Source organism: Aptenodytes forsteri, unplaced genomic scaffold, assembly GCF_000699145.1.
Source record: "Aptenodytes forsteri isolate BGI_AS27 unplaced genomic scaffold, ASM69914v1 Scaffold61, whole genome shotgun sequence".
NCBI classification, from domain to species: domain Eukaryota; kingdom Metazoa; phylum Chordata; class Aves; order Sphenisciformes; family Spheniscidae; genus Aptenodytes; species Aptenodytes forsteri.
The window spans coordinates 2357188-2379149 of record NW_008794443.1 but is presented as its reverse complement, the minus strand read 5'-3'; the positions used below and the strand labels follow the sequence as shown (position 1 = coordinate 2379149).

The 21962-nt window shown below is 41.3% G+C and overlaps 1 protein-coding gene across 1 annotated transcript; it reads left to right on the top strand.

The window, feature by feature from the left end:
* The first annotated feature begins 356 nt into the window (after positions 1–356).
* Positions 357–21722, top strand: LOC103907435 (tumor necrosis factor receptor superfamily member 8). The gene is made up of 11 exons (XM_019474743.1): positions 357–428; positions 10175–10265; positions 14223–14348; positions 14765–14920; positions 15023–15116; positions 15563–15843; positions 16053–16163; positions 16726–16773; positions 17898–17923; positions 19779–19986; positions 21478–21722. Exons 1-11 carry the CDS (start codon positions 357–359, stop codon positions 21720–21722), a joined length of 1458 nt encoding a protein of 485 aa, XP_019330288.1.
* Positions 21723–21962: the final 240 nt, after the last annotated feature.

Here is a 21962-nt window from a genome sequence, read left to right as displayed (position 1 = left end):
GTGTTTCTTCACAGCCAGCCGTGTACCTCGGGTGACAACCTTGATGCATGCAACCGACTCACAGAAACCTGACAGCTCCGGGACTAGTGATTGACGCGGTTTTGTTTTGTTCTTTTTTTACTTTTCTTTTTTGGGCAGCCCCCCCCTCCCCCTTCCTTCTAAATTGTTTTCTCAGCTTGCTTGAGTCTCAAAGCCTGTCTCCTGCTTGTCTTGAACAGTTGGAATGGCTCTAGACTGAATGAACAGACACGGAGCAAGACTGGGCTGGACCCTGGGAGGATCTCAACCTCCAGAAGGAGCAATCCGGCTGTCTAACCTGCGATGCTGGGAGCTAGGGAGATTTAACACCACTGCAGATGGCTGCCTGCAGCCTGGCACTAGGACTGTGGCTCCTGCTGCTTCTCCAGGATATCCAGACAGCCCCGCAGGTAAGGCAGGGTGGCACCAGGATCCTGCAGCCCCTCAGGACGCAGGAGCCTGGAGAGGTCTGGGGGCACCCTCGGCTGCAGGACTATCCTGCCCATAGCCTGGGTGCCGGGTAGCGGGCATCCACAGAAACAGGCTTTGTGCAACACAGGATGATAAAGGTATAAAGCAGAGCAGCCAGGAGAGTTTGCCCTCTCTGGGAACTTTGCAGGCAGGAGCAGGGGATACGAGCTATGATCTGCATCTTTTTGTTGGCATTGCTAGTGTTACTTACCTCCAGGCACATCACAACTAGGGAATGAGGAAAGATTTGATAGGGGTGGGGGACTGTTCTCGTTTGTTTGGGTGAGTGGCTTTTATTTTTGCCTGGATGGCCAGGTACTCTGTGACAGGCACATTCCTTGCAGAGCTTGGTTCAGAGGGCTTCTGCTCACTCTGCTGATGTGACTCAGGGCTGGCAAATTGAAAGGTGTAAAGGCAAGCAAAACAATAAAATACCTTCCTCTTTACAACCGCCCACCCCTCTGACACTGACTTCCTCATGAATGGGCTATTATTTTTGCGTCAAATTGACTTAAAATAGATATAGCCCACTAGTTGTGCTCAGCTGATGCTGTAGATGCAAGCTAGCTCCCTGCTCAGATCGTATCATGTCTTGTGGGTTTGCTTCCCCCCTCCAACACTTACCCCCTCCTCCCTAGTGGATCACGTGGCAACGAGCCCTCAGCACCTGGCATAAATCCAGGTAATTTCCCTGGCTGACACTTATGCACACACATTAAAAAAAAAAGGTCAGTGGCAGAGGCTCTTTGCACAGGTAAAGTCAAGTAGGTGAGTAATCGCACACTGTGTTGGATTCTGAAATTGGCCGTTTTCCATTGTAGTGGAAATATGAGCATATATTAACGTAAGACACCTGACTGTACATTGTAAATTAATGATATAGCATGTCACTTGGGCTGCCAGGAGATTTTTTACAAGAAACTGACTCTGATTAGATCTTTGAAAATAACCAAGTCCTGCATCCTCTTCATAAACATTTGAAAAAGATCCTCCTGGCTCTTTTGGTAAGAGTAGGAGTTTGCCCTTGTGTCTTTAGTTGTAAATTCCCCTCCCACATTGCAAGTTTGTTCTACTTTGCTCTGGTTATCTGTCCTGCCACTGTCTCCTTCCTGAAATATAGAAGAATCACTGTTCTTCTATAGGATTGGAGTCTGTAGTCCTTACTCACCTGAGGAATACTTAGGAGGGCATTCAGATAAGCTTGTCTGGTCTGCTGAATGTAAACTGCTTTAGGAGAAAGGCAATAGAAAAAAAGATGGTATTTTTGCTATTTGATATCACTTATGGTGTTTCGTTCACAAAATGAAAGGGGCAGAGAGAAAATTTGGGTTTCTGATACTCATTGCCAACATTCAGACTCACTGCAAGATCATGTTACCTGGAATAAATACATAGATCTTGCTGGGATAAGCAACTAGCTTTTCACTGTCTTTGTGTATTGACTCTATCACAGCAACACTTGCTTTTTACTGCTACTGGAGTACAAGTGGTGCTGTTTAATGTGAGCAAGTCACAGTTTATTGGTCGTATTTTAAACCATATTCCACCTCACTTGAGTCCACAGTTTGGGTTTTTTTTGTTTTAATATTCAGTTAACTCTCACTTGTTAATAATGTCTTCACTATCAAGCAGATGAAGCTCGACTACTTGAAGTCTTAGATTATCAGCTTCTTTTGTACTGTCAGAATTTGGATAGAAGCTTGAAAGGGAGGCAACAGTTTTGCTACAGTATTAGTCAGTTCTAGAATAGCCAACGCTGGTAGAAGATTTCTTTTTTTACCGTAATATGCTTTCTTCCTGACTTACAGCTCATTTGTAGCAAGCTGATTTCTTACTCTGCCTCACCATCACTTTTTCTCTATGAGCTCAAAAGACCATAAATAAATGAGTCAAACCTTGTCCTGACTGAATTGCAGAGTAGCCCACTGAATTCAGCACCATCTTTACAATTGCCATTATTTAAATTGGAATAGCAAACATGTTTGTAGATACAAGGAAAGTGAGAAGAGCTACCAAAAGCCTATTTTCTAAAACAGATTCTCAAAAGCAAGCACTGTAAACCCCAAATGCTTTGTATCAAATATGTTTGCTTTATTAATTGGGCCTTGATCTGCAACACTTTAAAAAAAGAAAAAAATAGTTGGCTTGATATGTCAATGAAAGCACTAAGCCATCCTGTTACAGAGCAGTCCAAACAGGATATGAATTGTGGTCTTTTCTTTCACAAGATGTATTCTGGCTCCTGCTGAATCAAAAACCTTTATTTGAAGTGCATGCAGGAAAAGATTAGTGAAATTCAGTCTCTGTCTCCCTCCAGTTGAACAGTACACTGAATCCAATTTAAGAACTCCTTGTACTAGAGCAAAAACAGATGCAGATTACTAGTCTGATACAGACTCATGGCTTGTTCGAATTTGTTCAAAAAATATGGACAGATTAACTTTGTAGTGGCAGGCTTTCTGCTACACTGGCGATTGTTTACTACACCAGTTTACCTTCTTGTTAGTTTAAATATTTATCTGTTCCTCTACAGCTGGCATAAAGCAGCATTAACTCTACATTGTGTCCTCATGTCCAATCCAGATCAAATCAATTCTGATACAGTATACAGATGCAGAAATAATGCCTGTGAGGTTTCCCGTTACAGCTGTGCCAGGCAGCAGAGACCTGTCACACAAAGGGGAGGCCCTGCTCCTGGCTACACAGTGCCACCGACTTTCTTGCATTGAATTTAGTGCGAGTGACTGTGCAGCCACAGGGTGAGTTGTTTCAGTGCAGTAACCCCCTGAAAACCAACTTCACAAATTCAGAAAGCAGAGTTTTCAGTCAAATGAACTCCTAGAACTGATTAGTCCTTTGGAAACAAAATTGCTCTGTCTTAAACAATCAGGGAGTTAGAGGAGAAGGAAAATGTGGGTACAGGCAAGAGAGGGGAAGTGGGATTGCACCCTTGGATGGCAAAGAGCCACAGGATTATCATAGCTGTAATAAACACATATTCCCACTTTGCTAATCCATTCTTAGTATAAGACCCATCTATTCAGAGTTTCCTCAGAATCAGAGGGAAGGACAAAGATCTACTGTCCACCACAGCTGAATTCCTCGCCCCTACCCACCAATACTTCTGTGATCTTCCTTGAATTTTAAAGGTTTTTTTATAATACATATTAACAAACAAAACTGTAAGTATTAATGAACAATACTCTATGTCATTGGGATAAAATTGGTATTTCTTCATTGAGACTGGATTATCTTTTGGAGAGAGGGGACAGGGAAATGTATAACGTCTCCTCTTTTCTTCAGGAAACACTAGGAAATGACGCCTTAAAAAGTGAAGTTGTGCTAGAATTTTGAATTTCCCTGGCAGAACATGAGTTCTGTTTCTGTCTGTCTTGAGATTGACGAGTGGATAAGGAGGAGGGACAGTCAAAAGATGAAAGAGAAAAATACTTTGAATGTTAATTAAACAGGATTTTGAGGTTACTGCATTCCATTCTGTTTCTTGCAGAGATGAGGAGAGTTTGTTCTGTAAAACTTACTGGAGATTTCCTTGATGAAGCAAAGCCGCATGCTAGTTGCTGCTGACGGTGTGGATTACACCACACTCTTTAGCGTTTTTGGGCATTCCAGGAAGAAGAGGAGGGAATGGGGCAGAAGTGAAAGTTCTTATATACAAATCCTTCCCTACAAAATAAGTAGTAAGGGGCAAAAATGATGAAGTGAATCTTCTCTCACTGGCTGATTGACAATTTCTGTAAGCATACTGGAGCCAGGAGAAATGGCCAATGCTGTAAGTGGAGAATTTCTTAGCTCTTTCTTTTTTGTGGGCCTCTACACACAGGCACCATGGAATAAAGAAGGTGAACCTCCCACCCCACCCCAACACTCACAGCTGATGCTTTTTTTAAGAAGGTGATAGTGTTGAGGTTTTGTAATGTGAGGCTAAAACCTTTTTCTGTCTCCTTTGCTTTATCCCTTCCTTTCATTTCAAGAGCTATTTATGAGCAACTAGGACCTGCTAAGTCAAACCTTAACCTTCAGCTTCTGCCTAACAAAGAGTCTTAATTTAAATAAGCTGGTTTTGCTCTGGAAAAATGAGTTTTATTAGTGATAGTCACACAATCCTGAGTCAAAGTAATTAAGTTCATATTTTTTTCTGAGATGGGGTTAAATTTGCGCTGTCATCCTAGAACGTATTAAAAAACGTATTAAAAATGGGATAATGGTCCAAGACAGACAACTTTCACTATTTTGTAGTTAAACCTTATGTGTCTTGTTCAATATTTTATAATGCTTGGTTTTGTCCAAGCACTCACAGCCAGAAATATATTAGAAATGTCTTAATGCTGAGATTTTTGTTGGCAATGAGAGCAGTAAGAGCACATACTCTTTTCCTTCCTGCTCTGTTCTTCTTCAGTCCTCATATGATAAAGTACCACTTTTTACATGACTTTTTCCCTTTTCTCCTCACTGCCCTTGCGATCCCCTCCCTTCTTTTAGGTGATCCCTGTTCTGATTAAGGGTTGACAAGAGGGACGTTTCCTTTAAAAGCTTCCACTGTTGGCTACCATCATCTCAGTCACAATACCAGAAACCCAGTACATAGCAGGCTCCCACAGTTGCAGCCGTTGCTAATGCAGCTCAAAACAGGTCTACGCAGCTCAAAACAGTATGTATCTGTGCTGGGGAGATCAGTGCTGCTACTGTTGGTGGGAATTTTTCTCAGAATTTCCCTCATCTAAACAGGATCATTCTGTGCTGTCACCAGATCCCTTTGTAGCCACAGTGTTAGAAGACAACCAGCTTTTCCCCTGCTTATTTTGATTACAAACAGCATGTGATGTCCTCCTGAGCAAACTGCTTACCCAAGTTTTTGAGTGCAAAGATGCTTTTATGTTTCACTGGAGAAGCTAGAGAGAACACAACTGTAAGTTCTGCTGTAGCAGACTGACCTATCCTGGTAGCAGTTGTCCTCCCCTTAGCAATTGAACTGCGAGTGTTGGCAGGGTAAGATGTGTTTACAGCACCATTGGAGACGGTTTGGACGAGATTTGGTAAAAGCAAGCAAATCTAAAGTTGAGGACCCAGTGGGACTGGAGGGACGGTATGTCCTGTATGTCCTTACAGAGCCTATCTGGGGTTCCCTGGTGCTACCACCACAAAAATACCCGTAATTGTAGATAGACATTGGACCCAGTACAGCAAGGACTTTAAAGTAACACATCTAAGGCTGAGCAATGCTAGAGCCAGGAACAGAACCACCAACATTGAACATTAAGCTACAGGGCCTTTTCCTGCCCTCAGCCTTATGGTGGCCTCAACTGTCATGTTGCTGTGGGTTTATACAGAATTGAGCCTGGTGGTCCAAGCTCAGTACTGGACTACTCAGACAACAGGAGTTCACCCAAGTCATTTTGATATTTACCGGGTGAGGATTAGAAATCCGGTTTGCATTCCAGCTGCAGTTTGTAGTAGGCTTATGACTATATAGAAATGATAAGTTGCTATTGAAAATAGGCATGTTGGTTCAACAACCTTAATTTCTGAGAAGTTATGCACATATGTTGCTTCCATAATTCTGTGGAAATATAGTGCTTTTTTTTGGCCAAGCCACTGAAATATTTTTCGCTTTTTAACATTATTGGTTAATCAGCATTAAAATATTTTGTAACTCCAGCACTCAGTTGTCATTCTGTCTAGGAACAGCAAGACAAATATGCATTAAGTATTTTGCAGTCCCTACAAATTTGGATGGATTTGATGGTTGATGTCTAGATTTCTGCTGTTAAAAAGGAGTAGCCAACAGCTGAGGAACAAAAAAACCCAAACACATCAATCATATCACTTGGAGACTTCTTGCACACAGAGATCTAAGATGATGGTCAAATCAAGACCAGCAGAAGCACTGCGTCATGAAGGGAGTGGGACTGGAAAATATGAAATCTGGAATTCCCTGTGTTTCTTGGTGAATTGTTTCCAGCAATCTCTTCCTAATTAGAAATACTGAGCTCATCAAAATGAAAGATCAAACAAGCCAATATTTTATTGCAAACTTGCGCCCTAGTTTCCCTAATTGTAGATGAGATGTCAGAGGTGGTATTTTACATGTGGGAAGAGTAGTTACAGGTGGTGAAACTGAGGTAATTCACATGTTCAGTCATTGAGCGGGTAAATGACCTCAGTTTCAGACCTGTTGCTACCCACTAATAATGCACATTTTTTGTTCCCTTTTCACTTCATATCTTTGGCTGGTTATCTTTTGTTCTAGTTAACTTGCTACCCTGATATTCATTACACATAGACAGAAAAATGAAAATTACATTATCCTTGTATGGCTGACTTTCCTTCACCCTTTTCTCAAAAGTAGCCTAATCAAACCTCTACAGAAAATGAGTTGGCACCATCATTTCATGGAAGACTTAAAACATTTTGAGACCTTGGCCCTTCATCTCCGCCATTTCTTCAAGGCATGTTCTTTGCTTTTAGGCACCAATTTGTTTTGCTCCCCCAAAAACTCATGGAAATTTTGGTGGGTTCTTAGTGCAAGATTTTTTATTCCAGATGCATGAAAACTTGAGATTTACAAAACGCCTTGCGTAAGTTAAGAAGCAGAGCCCATATCATTTTTAGTGACACTTGCCTTTCCACAGTGCCAGTTTTGCTTATGTGATTTATTTTGAGCTTTTAAGCCTGAAGTGCTAGAGGTATGGGGGCTTGGTTTATACTCAGGTCCTTGCTTTAAAGTATGCTGTCTCCAAAGGGCCAACCTTTCTGCTTAGTTTAAGAGCAGAACTTCGCATCATTACATTGCTGTTACAGGTCACATTAGGAATCAAACAGCTTTAGGATTTAGAGAGGAAAATATGACAAGAATGGGGAGATGACAACTGATGCTGAGCATTGATATGTACATGATTTATCACTGAAAGGTTCTATAGTAAGTTTCATACTCATGAAACACCTCTACTGAAGAGATGGCGACTCTTAAAGACATTTTGAAGGTAGCTACGGATTAGAAGTGCTGGGGTCTTCAGAAGGTGGTTTCTCAGCCATAGAAATCATGCCGTGATGTGTTAAAATGACTTCTTTTTACAGCAGAGCACCTTGGGCTTGGCTCAGTAAACAGTAAAGGTGGCTACAAAGCCGTTCTTGTAACTGGATACTTGAAAGCAGCATTTGTTGTGAAGCTGCGGATGTCATGTATTATGTAGCTGGCTGTAGTATATAGCTGCCCTCTTGTGGAAAGGAGAAAAAGAAAGGTTGAGTACTCTCGTATGTATATTTTCATAATTTGTGTAGTATGTACGCATAGTTCATGCAGTAATTTATCACAGCCCTAGCATCAGGTCAAGTTCATAATCAGAATTTGCATTGCTGTAACTAAGAGCAGGATGTAATCCTAAACTCCTGATTTCAGTATTTTAGACAAGGTAACTTTTTAAAAAGCAGTGCTTCCCTCACACTTTTACACAGACACTATTGCTTTATTTAAACCCCAAAAGAGACAATTAAATAAGCTGTAAGCTTATGTGCTGCATAAATCGTTCAAGAATTTTGTTCCCTCCCCGATTTAAAATTTAACATCATTTGCAGCCAGAGTTGGTTGCCCAGGAGAACCAGGAAGAGATCATCAAGTTTTTGTGGTGCCTTTCCGTAGCTCTTAGGGAGAAACTAATCCAGGATGACTTGGCTACAGCCAGGATGCTGCTGTTTCTTAAATTTTCTCGATAAAACTAGTTAATTCACTTCGTATCACCGAAGTGACTCCTGAATGACCCTTTGTCTAGTGACTGTTCTCGTTGTGTCATTTCCTGTTGTTCAATTTAGTCTCAGAGTGGCTGGCTAACCAGGGTGCTTCTCCACACAGATGCAAGGAGATTCCACTTCCTTTTCCTACTGTCTAGGGCTTCCTCTTCAGAAAAGAAAAATACAGGGTGCGCATTTGTAAACTTGATTTGAGTCAGGCTGAGCAAGCAGACATCTGCTATTTCCTCTATACAGTAAGTTAGAAAAAATGCTTTGTAGGGAGGCTGTGTGGCCCAGTAGTTAGTGCAGAAATGCATCAGGCAGGATTTCTCAGTTCTATTCCTGGAGCTGGATGAAATTTAATGGTTTCAATATGTTTCTATTTCTTGTCTTTTTGTTAATTTCCTCCTTGACTGAAAGTTCCTGTTTTCTGATGTAACCTGGTGCAACTTAAATAACTTCTGTGTTCATGGTTCTGCCGTGAAAAGGACAGCGTATTAAACAGGAGAATACGGCTGTGAAATTAGTTAGGTAGTAAGATTCTGCACTGCATACAAAGGCAGTAGGAGACAGTAGGTATTATTTCAAAGGCCAATGGGAAATTCATCTGCAGAAAGTGAGATGTAGGTTTTCTGAAATATTTAACTGCTCTACCAGTATCGTGGGAAAATCTCTGGGGAATTTGCTGATTGAGTCTTTACAAAAAATTGCCATTTATACCTTCTAGCAGATACTGAAAATGAAATTCAGATAACAACATATTTAGGGGATTATTAAGGGAGATGCCAAATTCAAAAATCAGATTTTCTCATCAGAAAACTTGTAGCACTGTAATTTCCCAGAGCATGTAGTGGCCCTGCCATACAAAAATGAAGTCTTATTATATGCTTCTTGATACAATTGATAGCTGAGTCTCATTTTCTAAGCTAATATTAGAACTATTGTGTTGGGGTTTTTTAACTAAACAAGTATCAGTTATGTAGTCAAACCACAGGTTGTTCTTGAAAACCTTCACTCACAATAGAAGTGGAATTAGTTATGTGAATAAGGGCTTCATTGTGTGAGTATTTGCAGCATTCTTTTCAAGGGAAAAACCTCTTGTTCTCAGTGTAGGATTTGTCCCTAAATGATAAGTAAAACAATTTATTGGTTTATAATAAACACATCTTTAGGTCACTAAATTCAAGCATTGTGACTGCATAAATAACTGAACAGAAAGACTTGTTTACTGCAAACAAGAATTATCTTTGTGGATTACAGCCAATCTAGCTAGATTTAGATGATGCTGACTGTGACACCACCTCTTATTCCAGTGCACTCAGAGCTGGAAATCTCTTACAGATGTTAGAGATTCTTTTTTTTAATTTTCTAAAAAATCCTTATCTCAAATTAACATGGGGTCATTTCAGAACAGCAATTTTCAGCTTTTTTTTTTTAATTTGCTAACTGCTGCAAGATTTCTAAAGGGGATGCAGACTAATAGACAAGCTTTTCTTAGTGATCTTGGTGATCCTGTAGCTAGGTTTCAAAGGGTGTTTGGAGCATTGGCTGAAAAACATTTTTGTAGGGCAATGCCACTACCCTACTATTTCATACAATGAAAGTATGAAACAAGGAGTTAGTTGCTGAGTGCTGAAATGCTTGATACACAGGTTGGGCTACAGTATTCCATTCCTTTGTTTAAATGACTTTCAGATAAAAGAGCCTGCTGAGTGAAGATACATATTGAATTATTGCTACATACACTGAATATTGCAATCTTTGCTTAAGCATATGGGCAACAGTAATTTAGTTGTTCTGGGGATACTTGAACTTTCAAAAAGCTGTAGGCTTTTCTTTACCGTCTGCAACTACCATCACTTGAGACAGATATCAGGATCTGCTCTAATACAGAGCTAATTGTTTTCTAATTGTGTCTTTTGTCTGTTTCAATTCCTAGACATCATTAACCCGATCTCATTCCTGTGATACACTTGAGAATTGGTTCTACGATGAAACTTCACGAAGCTGCTGTTACCAGTGTCCCTCAGGTCAGTATGTTTATAATTCAGTCAAATTAACATGGAACCTGTCTTGTAGAGATAGTAGGAATGATGTCTATCTGCAGAATTGCATTTTGTCCCCGAAGAAAAGTGCAATTTCATGAATCACTGTCTAGTGTGAATCCAGATGTGAACTTGTTCTCCACTGCCCTGCTCCTGTTCAGTCTGCAGGCAAACAATCTGTAAATTGCAAACAAGATAACTTGCTAGAATTTTTAATGTGTTTTTTATCAGTTGACTTGACACTCTGAAGTAGCTAGAAGTAGGCAGGTCTAAGAATTAATTTCAACTTGCCTCAGGGTGTGAACTAGCACAGTCAAATTAGGCTAAATAAGTTTCTGATGAGAGACAAAAAATGTAAAATGAAGGTGTGGAAAATCTGTCATTACCCTCATAGTCAAAACAGTTTAGAAAGTGTCTCACATGGGAAAGGGAACAGCCCCTTGTCAGGGGGCACAGGGAGCTTTGCCTGAAGCTAGTTGTGACTCAGAGGCACATGAGGGCAGAAGCAGGAAACACCTTGGTGAGACGAGAGTTCTAGAAATGTCTGAAACTCCCCCTATTGGCCAAAAAACCCCTCAGTGGGTGGGGCATTTTATGGTACTTCACCATCATCAATCTACATGGGAAAGGGAACAGCCCCTTGTCAGGGGGCACAGGGAGCTTTGCCTGAAGCTAGTTGTGACTCAGAGGCACATGAGGGCAGAAGCAGGAAACACCTTGGTGAGACGAGAGTTCTAGAAATGTCTGAAACTCCCCCTATTGGCCAAAAAACCCCTCAGTGGGTGGGGCATTTTATGGTACTTCACCATCATCAATCTTCTACAGAAATGTGGGCACAGGGAGCTTTGCCTGAAGCTAGTTGTGACTCAGAGGCACATGAGGGCAGAAGCAGGAAACACCTTGGTGAGACGAGAGTTCTAGAAATGTCTGAAACTCCCCCTATTGGCCAAAAAACCCCTCAGTGGGTGGGGCATTTTATGGTACTTCACCATCATCAATCTTCTTACAGAAATGTTTTCTTCTTTTTTTTCTTTTTTGAAAGGAAATTTTTGACATTTATTTGTGCTCTAATAATAAAGAGGGGTTTAGCGCTTGGTTGCTAGCATTTGCATGCAGTTATATCAGGGTTCCCACTGGGACATTTTGTACTGCTGGCCACACCACTAGAATCATTGAGAAGTTGTGTAAGTAAAGAAGACCAAGGGATGGAGAAACTGGTCCCGTAAAAGACGAAAAGGGGCGGGGATCTGACTCTGAGCCAGTCCTAAGAAAAGCTCTTTTCTCCTTCAAAACCATGCTTTGCAAAAGCTCCCTTAATGACAGGTGTCATAGTGAGGTCTTGTGAAAAGCAGAGATCTGACTTACATGTGGCTGTAACGAGCCACCAGTCTCAATCATTTCACCTCTGCTTATTCTTGAAACTCATTTTGTTGCCGCATCCTCATGTCATGGCCTCCTTCACAACAGAAACTCGTAAGAATCCTTTTTCATTTTAATCTTCCACTACTCCTTCAAGCAATAACCTGTTCATATCTGCTACTAACACAACTTCTCACCGCAAAGAAGGAGAAGCTTTTCTAAAATTCCATTTAATCAAAGTTGAGCATCTCGAACTCTTGATGCAGCCTGACTTTACTTTCCTTGGTGTTCCAGCCCACAGATGTACAGCTTTCAATCTGAGCACACTGGCCCACATGCAAGCCATCCTCTGTTTTGAAGTTAATTTCAAGTTCAGTTTCAAGATAAACTTCAAAAGATCATTCTAATCAATTTCTACAGTTGCCACATCTCTTCTCATGTACTTAATTCTTGTGCAGGTAAAATGAGACTTCAAACCTGGGATACCAGAAGAATATTTTCTTTCTGTCATCACAGAACAAAGTATTTCCCTCCCGTCAAGGGGAGGAACAGAGACTTTCATGGGAAATAATGGTGTATGCTAGAACAGCTCACGTTAGGCAGAAGTTGGTATTCCACTTCACCTCTGTTTATTCTGTTTATTTTTTTTTTTCCCTTTTTTGTTTGGTTGTTTTTTTGTTTTTTTGTTTTAGACTCTAAATCAGATATCCAGCTCCACAAGATAGTGCTGCAGCCAACACTCAAGATAATTTCCCACCCACAGTTAACAGCAAATCCTCAGGAGTGAGTGAATGCACATACTCACAAAAGAAAAACACTTAAAACACTTATTTCATCTACTTACTTTCAGTACATTTTTCTGTACAGGTGATTGCAGCTGGTATTCCTGCTGCTCAGTCTTTTATCTGGTTGTTGAGCTATGAACACAGTCGGTGGAGAACAGCACCAGAAGACACTGTTAGGCAAGCTTCAAAGCTACTGCACCTGGGGCACACATCCCCCAAGGGAGGGACCCACATGTACAGGAAATCTCAAATAACTGAAGTTAAAGCTTTTGGGTCTTTGGGGGAGGAAGGGGAAAATGACACACACATGCAGGTACACATGTCTGCAGCTTGAGTGCTGAGATTCAGCAATCAGCCCCCACCTTAAAAAGAATAGTCTCAGACAAGTAGTTTTGAGGAGGTGGGAGTGACGTGGTTCAGGCTTGTCTGGTGGTATTTAGTGGGCCAAATATAGCACAGCTCTTTTTACCTGCACTCCTACATCATGCTTGCCAAAACGTATAGTAGGTGAGTTATTTCCCTGCCAGGTTCCCCCTCTCTGTGGTTAACTCTTTGTGATTGGGTGATGCAGGCTGGATGCTGAAACTGGGATTTGTCTCTCTCCTGTTTTCCACCTGTGAAACATTCAACTCTTCCTACCTTTATGTTGTTGCTTTAGCTTTTCCTTTTGCTTCTGCAACTGCCGCTGTTCCTTACACTCTGGTAGTTATTTCCCCCTCCTGGCAAGGCCACAAGGTCATATCTGACCACTGCACCTTCTAATTTCTTTGGCACTATGGCCAGTGGTAGAATACCTCATCTGTTGCTTCACGAGCTGAAACTTTAGGAATGCTTCTGTCCCAGCCTTTCCCGTACTCCTGCGGGTTATTGTACCTAACCTGCTGGATGGATGCTTTGAAAAGCTAATCACTAGAAAATGATTACCAGACACAAACATAGAGTCATAGAATAGCTTAAGTTTGGCAAAGACCTCCAGAGGTCATCTAATTCAGCCAGCTGCTGAACTTCATGCATGCTGCTTATACACAGAAGGTCTGCGAGATCTAGGGTAGTGTGCTTGCGAACTGTGAGCAATGGGTCCGGGTGAGTTGGAAGTGTTGAGCAGAGAAAGTGTATAGTATATACATCCAGCATCAGAAAGACATACATAAGTAATTTGATTTGTTTGAAGGAAAACAATTGGAAAATTTAATCATCTCACAACTGTCAAGGCAACTGTAAAACTAGCAGGACTGCTTAGAAAGCAACCTACTGCAAACCTGCTAGGGGTATATAGGGCACAGCTCAAGAAGTACCATCTTGTAACCTCCCATTCTGAACATGGGAGATGGGGTTGTCCCTTCATGAATCCATGTGCACCTAGGCAATTCTGGCAGCTTTTGAAAGGAAAAGTGATGCCTTAGGTAGCAAAATATCAGGAGTCAGTTGCTATAGTCAAGAAGCTACCATGAAAACCCATTGCCTGGGAACTTAGTGATGGCAGGACAATATTGCCCTCACTGCAGACTTGGCGGTCTTTTCTAACTGTCAGCAAATGACTTGCCATGTGCCCATTCTGCAGCAATCCATACTGACTGTGGTAATACCATGCACAGTGTTACTGTAACAGGACAGCTGTGATCCCTTCACACTTGAATGGGAAAAGCAAAAATGTGCTAGAGAAACCAAATGACAGGTACAAAGAGAAGACTGTGGTAGTGTGTCTAACAGGTAAATGAGCATACAAGAACACTTCAAAATGGTTGTCTCCTGTGATTCTGAACAGGTATCCTGCATATTTTGTTTTTTTTTTCTCCAGGCTATGTTAAAAAGAAAGCATGTCCTAGGGACCCAGATGAAGACTGCATGAGATGTGGACCTGAACAATACGTGAATGAAGAATTCCAAAAGCCACGATGTGACGCTTGTGTATCATGCGAAAAAGGTTTGTTTTCCCTCACACATACCTCACAGTTATATTCTATATATTTTATTTACACTTTATTTATATTTTATTCATTTAGAATTTCCAGCAGCAAAATTATCCATCCTTGGTAACTGATTTGGAGAGCAGAATGCTACCTTGCACATAATCAGTATCGTTTCCTGTGTGACCTGGAACTACCTAAAAATTCTCTCATCCAAAGCTATCCAAGTCTGATTTCTGCTTTCTGTCTTACACTACAAGCCATTGTCTATAGACTTCTCCAGTTATTCATGACTTAAGTTGCCATTGCGAAGAGTGCCAGCAGCCTGTTCTGCTTCCTGAGCCTTTGAACTGATGTTGCTCATCTTTGGCCCCTGCTTTGTGTTTTCCTTGCAGGGCGATCCTTTGTTACCGCATCTGTTTCTTCCCCACAGAATCTGACCTTGTGGAGAAAGAGCCCTGCTCCTTCAATTCTAGCCGCGTGTGTGAGTGCCGACCAGGCCTGTTCTGTCAAACCCCTGTTCTGAACACCTGCATACGATGCCAGCAGCACACTGTTTGCAAGCCTGGTTTTGGAGTCAGTGTCAGAGGTAGGAATTCCTACCTGCCTAGCTTATCTTTCCTGATCTTGGCCATAGGCCTGGACCTGATACATTTTGGTTGGTCGGTCCTCAGTCATTATTTTTATTCAGGCACCTCAACAAATGATGTTACTTGTGAAGAGTGCCCTCCTGGGACCTTCTCTGATCAAAACTCCAGCACCGACATCTGCAAGCCCCACACGAAGTAAGTGCATAGTTATTTAAAGTGACTAGCTAATTAATTAAAGTTAATAAAGGATGAAAAGGGACACCTGTCACTTCTGGTGCAAAGTATACAAATTTATCTTCGAGGCAATGGGATAGCTTTGGGCCTATGTGCAGAGTTTAGAAGGCCTCTCTTTATACCTGTTGCACAGCTCTGTACTGGAGGAAGGAAGGAATCCCTCTTGCCTCATTTTTAGTTGACTAAGTACAGTGGAATTATACATGCATGTGAGTATCAGGTTTGCATCCAGGTCAAGAATTAATGCTGCAGGGGTGAGAATAAGGTTAATGACTTTTTCACTGAAAGCAGTAAATGCAGGTGGTACAAAAATGACCAAAGGGATGTTTGTCACATGGAAAATACTCTTATCTTGTACCACGGCAGTTTCCTCTAGCGCTGATACGCTGGTCTCTTTCATTCCCTAGCTGTGCCAAGTTAAACAAAGCAGCACTAAGCGAAGGAAATGCCACACACGATCAGGTTTGCCTGGAGCAATTGCCCACCTACCTCACCCCAAGCACTTTGTCCATGAGATTCAGCAATGAAACAAATAACTCTGACCTAAGGAGGCTTGAGGAGAACCTGGTGACCATTGCTAGTATCCTTTTACATGCCACAACAACTGAAAACCCCAGTTCAACTCCTGAAGAGAAAGCTCTGGCTGGCACTTTTCCCACCTCAGCCAAGGGGGAGACAACAACGGGAGGTAACAAAGATAAAGCATTTACTCTGTCTAGCATATTTTGTTTGCATATGTCTGGTAAATGCAACTTTTATGTGGGAGCTTCCTGCAAATCCCTTACGACTTGTGAAATGATGTCCATGGTTCCGTGTTCAAACACATAGATCTACTAATAGTCCCCCTCTGCCTTTTCTTAGCCTTTCCTGTACTCCCTTTCCCTTTCTGTGCTATAGGTCTAGTTCTTTGGGGAGTGGTTCTCTCTGTGATAGTGCTACTTGTGGGCATGCTGTTATTTTGGAAATGGAAGGTTTGTAAGAAGCGGATCCTCATCCTCAAAGGAAAGCGTGAGTTTTTAAAGCTGTAATACATAGCATGCTGTTTGATCTCCAAGTATATGCCAACTGGGAACTCAAATATCCCAAAATTTTGTGGAGGTCACTGGGGAAGAGAATGTTTACTATTGCCTGGTGGAGGCAGGCCAGATAAGGGTTCTAGACAAACTGGTCATTTGGCATGTTGGAGAACGAGAGAAAGATTGAAGCAGCTGTGAATTTATGGAGGAAGATACTACAAGCTGGGTGGGGAAAGGGTAACCAGTGGTTTCTTCTCTCAGTACAGAGAGAATACATAATATTAAATGATACCTGAAGTGTTTGGTGAGTATTTGTTGGTTCCCTGGGATAGGGTTGGACTTTGAGCGTGAGAGGAAGAGTGATTTTTGCTGATACTGACTCTAGCTTTGCCTAGAGTTACATGTGGGTTGTGCCTGCAGAACCACATTCCCTCTTTCATAGAAAGCAGGATGTGCACGTTGTACGTTAGTTGTAGACTTGTGGGTGTGGTAAAGCTGCTAGAGCCTATATGCTCCATAATGAGTTTTGCTAAATGAATTGTTTCTTTTATCAGCACATCTGCATTCCGTCACTTCACACAAATCCGGGCTCAAATCTCAAGGTGAGTGACTGATGGACTAAGAATTGTGATTGTATGTTATCTGCTGACATGCAAAAGGCCAGTGCTGTTGTCCGTCCTGCGCAGGCAGGTGACGCTCTAGAGTTCACAAGCCACTAGATGGCACTTTTTTCCCACTGCACCTGGATGGTTGGGCGACGTGTCCGTGCAGAGAGGCTTTGCTGGAAAAATGCCCAACTAATTTCTGGGCACTCAGATTTAGGAGACGTATTCCAAAAAAAGTGGGTGTTTAGCCATATGTCATGGTTTAAACAGGACACTATAGCAACTTGTACAGATCCCCTAGAGTACACACATTTTGCCCAATCAACTAATCCCCTCTCAGTGCTTCCATTTCCATTGACTGATCTGTTCTCTTCTGTTGTGTTAGATTCTCCTAATCGCCACACATCAGAGCTTTTTCTACTCATTTATTCAGGAATACAATTTAACACCTCTTGTGTGCAGCTTAATTTTCTCAAAATGGAATTTTTGCCTCCTCACTTGCCTTACACAATAGAAACTGTTACTGTGCAGCATTATAGAGCTGATGCATTGAAAATAAATGTGGCTGCATGTCAGGGTGCAATTAGGTAGTAGGCCTGAGCCCGTCCAGCTTCATGGTACTGCAGAAGGATGCTGTACACTCCCTCCTTCCCACCTCTCTTCTTCCCCCAGTGTTCCCTTCCTCCATCCTTGCATAAAATCCCATCCCCTTAATATTCATCTGACCACACGATGAACTGATCCAACTTGTTAATCCAGTAGAAAGTTATTAACTTTTTTTTTTTTTTTTTTTTTTAATAAGCCTGTGTTCTGCTTATCTAGAAAGTTAATCAGTTCATCATTTCATTATGAATACCAGTTGTGGTGTTGGGAGAGCGATAGGGATGGCCACAAAGGGCTTTGGGGACACCAGGACCTCACAGTCTCAGCAGCAACGTGTTGCTGGTTCATCTTCAGCCGTGTCATGTCAGTGTGCCTTCAGTGGTAAAGAAAGCATAATGCAGGTGGGTTGGGGAGTAGAGTAGTTTAGGGCATGGCTAGGTGATATTTCAGAGCAAATATTAACATTCTTGTGATTGCTGATAATTTTCTGCTGATAATTTTTCCTCTTTCCATTGCAGGTTCTGATCTAGTGAACAAATGTGCAGTAAGTGTGAACAATATTCCAAAACAGATCATTTTCCATTCCAATGTAAATAATGATATTTTTAAATGTCCTGTTAAAGGGTGCCAGCCTTTTTGTTTGGACTTTCCTCTACGATGTGTGATCCTCTAGGTGCAGCGATGAGATGTACTAGGACTTGCTACTTTCATGTCTTGGGCTATGTTTAATATGGTGTTAAATAATGTGATGCTGCCAATCTTGCTTGTGAAGGGAGTATTTGGTTTGGTCTTATGCCGTTCATGTTGCATTCTCTGGGACAAGATCCAAAATCACAGGATGAACATGCCTTTTCTACCTTCTGGGAGAACTTTGTCTGTCAGTCCCATTTTATCTTACTGCTCCAGTCACACAAGTGGGATTTGTACTCTTCTTCTGTCTCCCTCTTTGTAGGATTTGGCATGACTTTAATATGAGTACACAGTGGGTATTGTTTGTCTGGAAGACTTTCTATCAGGACCAGCTTCTGGTTTAACAGATAGTTTGCAGATAAACAAGACAAATATCAATCAATATGGTAACAACAGAAAGCAGTTCCTCAGCTGCTGAAATCGTCACAGCTCTGTTTGATTCCCCCACTTCCAGTGAAATTATAGCAACTTTCATCCTCTGAGTCTTCTCAGTTTATTAGGCTTGTTGTCTTTAAATGTCCATATCTGCTAAAACACTCTTTAGACTGTTCCTTTTTTTTTTTTTAATTCAGTTTGCTTTTAAATGTTGTACATCTGCACACATACAAGATACTACTTATTCTAGTAAATCTGGTTGCAATCAGCTATCATAATTTCAGTGTGTCATTGCTAATTCCTGAGTTGTGGGGAGCTTCCACTCTTGCTTTCGTAGTGAGTCAGACATGAGCAAGAGTTTTAAACTGCACATTTCAAAATCTTACTATGGTTTTTTTTTTTTTCTTTTCAACCTTGTGGAAACAGAAACAGAGCTAGGAACCATCAGAGATTTGTGATGCAAGACCTTTAGCCTCTCTCAGATTCTGGCTCCTCTTTTAAAGGACTGTTTCTAATTAATTCTTCACATAATAGCTAGTCTAAGCTTGTTTCTCCTACCTGAGGTTCCGCTGAGGCAATTCCATTTTGAAGTTCAACCAGTTCCACCTCTGGCTTGTTTTGTTCTTCCATAGGAGCGTGGTAGGTCTTTGCAAACCTAAGAGGAAGTTAAACCATATATTTTAATTTTTGTCTGTTTGACTCTCTCACCATATGAGTACACATCTGTACAGGTTTGTCCTCTGATAACTTATCTCAAAACTAAATATGAAAAATATCTTGTTAAAGTTCTTTCTGATCAAATCCCTTAAAACTCTTACCTCCTGCATCTGTCTTTCTTGCTGATGTTTATACTCTTTGCTGAAAAGTGCTACTGAGCTTCAGCCCCCCAGAATGCAGCTGCTACTATATTATGGGATAGCAGACTCTGCAACAGAGCATACAATGTAAGACTTGTGGCAAAAAGTCAAAATGACAAATAGGTGTATTTACAAAGGTTCATCGGCATCCAAATTGCAGGCAAGGCAGTGGAATTTACCAAAGCAGCCAAGCAAGTCCAGAAAACTGGATTTCAGTGGAAGTGAGGTACATTCTTGCAAAAGTCATCGAAAATCTGTGAATTTAGCTTAGAAACGCTATTTTTAAATATGGCCTTAAGTGATGCAGGAACCTAGTTCAAAGAAACACTTTGGCATTTTTTACTTCCTGTGACAGTGGTGCTATGAAGTACATTATGTTATTCTGACTGCCACAGAAGGATTCTGTAGACCTATTGCAATCTTCACAGTGTCGTTTTTACGTTCATCCCGCTTCTACTCTCCTCTTTGTATTGGCAGAAGATCATACTGACTACTGGCAGTGGGCCAGAAGAGAAGGAGTTAATTGACAGAACCCTCCCTTTGGAAACCAACAATAACTTGGTCTCCAGCACAGAAAAAGCTTATAGTCCTGATCTGAGTCTGACTGACATCACACAGAGCAATGGAAATGCCCCAGATTGCCCTATCGATTCTCGAGTGAGAGACCACACAAATAATCGAATTGGTGAGTCTTGCTTTTTTTTCCTCCCCCCTCTTGCCTTTTCAATTTTTCATCCATGGGCACATAATGTCATTCTGAGATGATTAGTAAGCTGCAAAGTGTCCAAAGCTTCTAACAAAGATTGGGGCTGAATCTCCAGAACCTTTGACACACAAATTCTGGTATATCTATTCATTCGAATATAATGCTTGCTTATTTTCACATTTGCCTTAATCACTTACGAACCTGACAGAAAAATGCTTTGCTCTTCTCCCTCTTTTTCATTCCAGAAGATGTAAATTTGCAGAAGAAATTTGAAATCTGAAATATATCAGCTGGAAAACGATGCTGTAATACTTAATGACAAGTTGTACTTCACATGTCTCAAGCTATCATTTTCTTGTCTTGGTTTCACAGTAATAGCTTGAAATGTGTCTCCCATATGTTCCCATAAAGTCTTTGACCATGGCACACTGTAGGAGATAAAGTCAGGCAAGGAAGTTTACTCACAGGGGGAGAACTGTTACCTGAGACACAGTCTACATGAGACATTCTGGCAATGTTTCCAAACCCAATTTTGAGAGCATTTGAAGGGGTTTTTTTTGGTATTACCACAGCTGACCTTTCCTTACTAAATGCCCTTTCTGGTTTTTCTGTGAGTGATGGACTTGGGATGAATGTGATGATTTGACTTACCATACCCAAATATCTCCAAGCAATTGTGAACAATAACCTACAGTGTCTGATCTGCAGCATCCTTCTGAATAAAATGTAGTGGTCCAAGCCACAGCAAAGGCCTTATTTACCTTTTGTAAAGGAGTAGGGTCAACAAGTTGGACACAAGGTTCAAGTCTAGCCAGAAAATTTTGTAGTTGATTCTCCGCTGGAAAGAAACTCATTTCTTTGCTGGTCCTAAGACCCCAGATAATTACCCAGAATTTCTGTACAGTGCTGATCCTTGCCCAAAGGCTGTTTAATGCAGGTATTGTGGCTTATTGAAACAACAGGAGCGTAAACCTTGGATTCTCCATATCTGTCTTCCCCAGATCCCTGTTAATTGTGTCTTCTAACAGACTCTTGTGAATATCTTACTGCCTTTTCTAATTTGTCTTTCCCCTGTAGTCCTAGCTATAGCGCAGTGGCTTCTTCACATGGGAGCTAGATCTGCTTGATCTAAAATGGCCAGAGTCCTCTTGACAGTGGTCCAAACCCAGACAGTGTAGTATAAAATGTGCAGGCCTTCTTTATCACTTAATATGTTCAGTGCTTTGATTTCAAAATTAAAAGCACCTTATAAATAAACAACGAAATAGACAACTCATAACGTGTGAATTCCAAAAGCTTTAGTGGGTTAGTGAATTCTGTGTTTTCACAGTGATGGGCTTGATCCGATTAAAAAAAGAAAGGGGTGCGGAATTAAAACTGAGTACCAAATAAAAATTTTGCATGAAAAGGAACCATCTCTAGGGTCAGCAGTGATTAACTACGCTCAGCACTATTCTTTTCCTTCCTCAGAAAAAATATACATCATGAAGGCCGACACTGTTATTGTGGGGTCCATTTCAGAAGTGCCTAGTGGCAAGAACTGTGCTGCTAGAGGATGTGAAAGTAATGCTGATGCCCAGGAAAGCATGGAAGAGGAACTGGCAATGCACTATCCAGAGCAGGAAACAGAGTCTTTTCTAGGGAATGATGTAATGGTTCCTGTGGAAGAGGAGGGAAAGGAATTTCATCACCCCACCACTGCCACTGAAAAGTGATAACCCACTGAGAAGATGTGTGAATCTACAGAAATATCCAGTGTGACACTAAGCCTGAATCTATGATGAGGGAGGTAAACACATAGTGCCTTAGATTATCTGAATACTCACTTAAAACACGGAAACACATTCAAACAGGGAGTGCTAGAACCTATTTCATCTAACAAATGAGAGGATCATCCAAACTGTTGGCCTTCATAGCTGACGTCAAATATTTCTCTTTCCCTCTCTCTCCCAGTA

Coding starts and splice junctions, on each gene's coding strand:
- LOC103907435 (XM_019474743.1), top strand. CDS start 357: ATGGCTGCCTGCAGCCTGGCACTAGGACTGTGGCTCCTGCTGCTTCTC. Junction 14,921..15,022: donor TTTTGGAGTCAGTGTCAGAG/GTAGGAATTCCT, acceptor ATTTTTATTCAG/GCACCTCAACAAATGATGTT. Junction 19,987..21,477: donor CCACACAAATAATCGAATTG/GTGAGTCTTGCT, acceptor TTCCTTCCTCAG/AAAAAATATACATCATGAAG.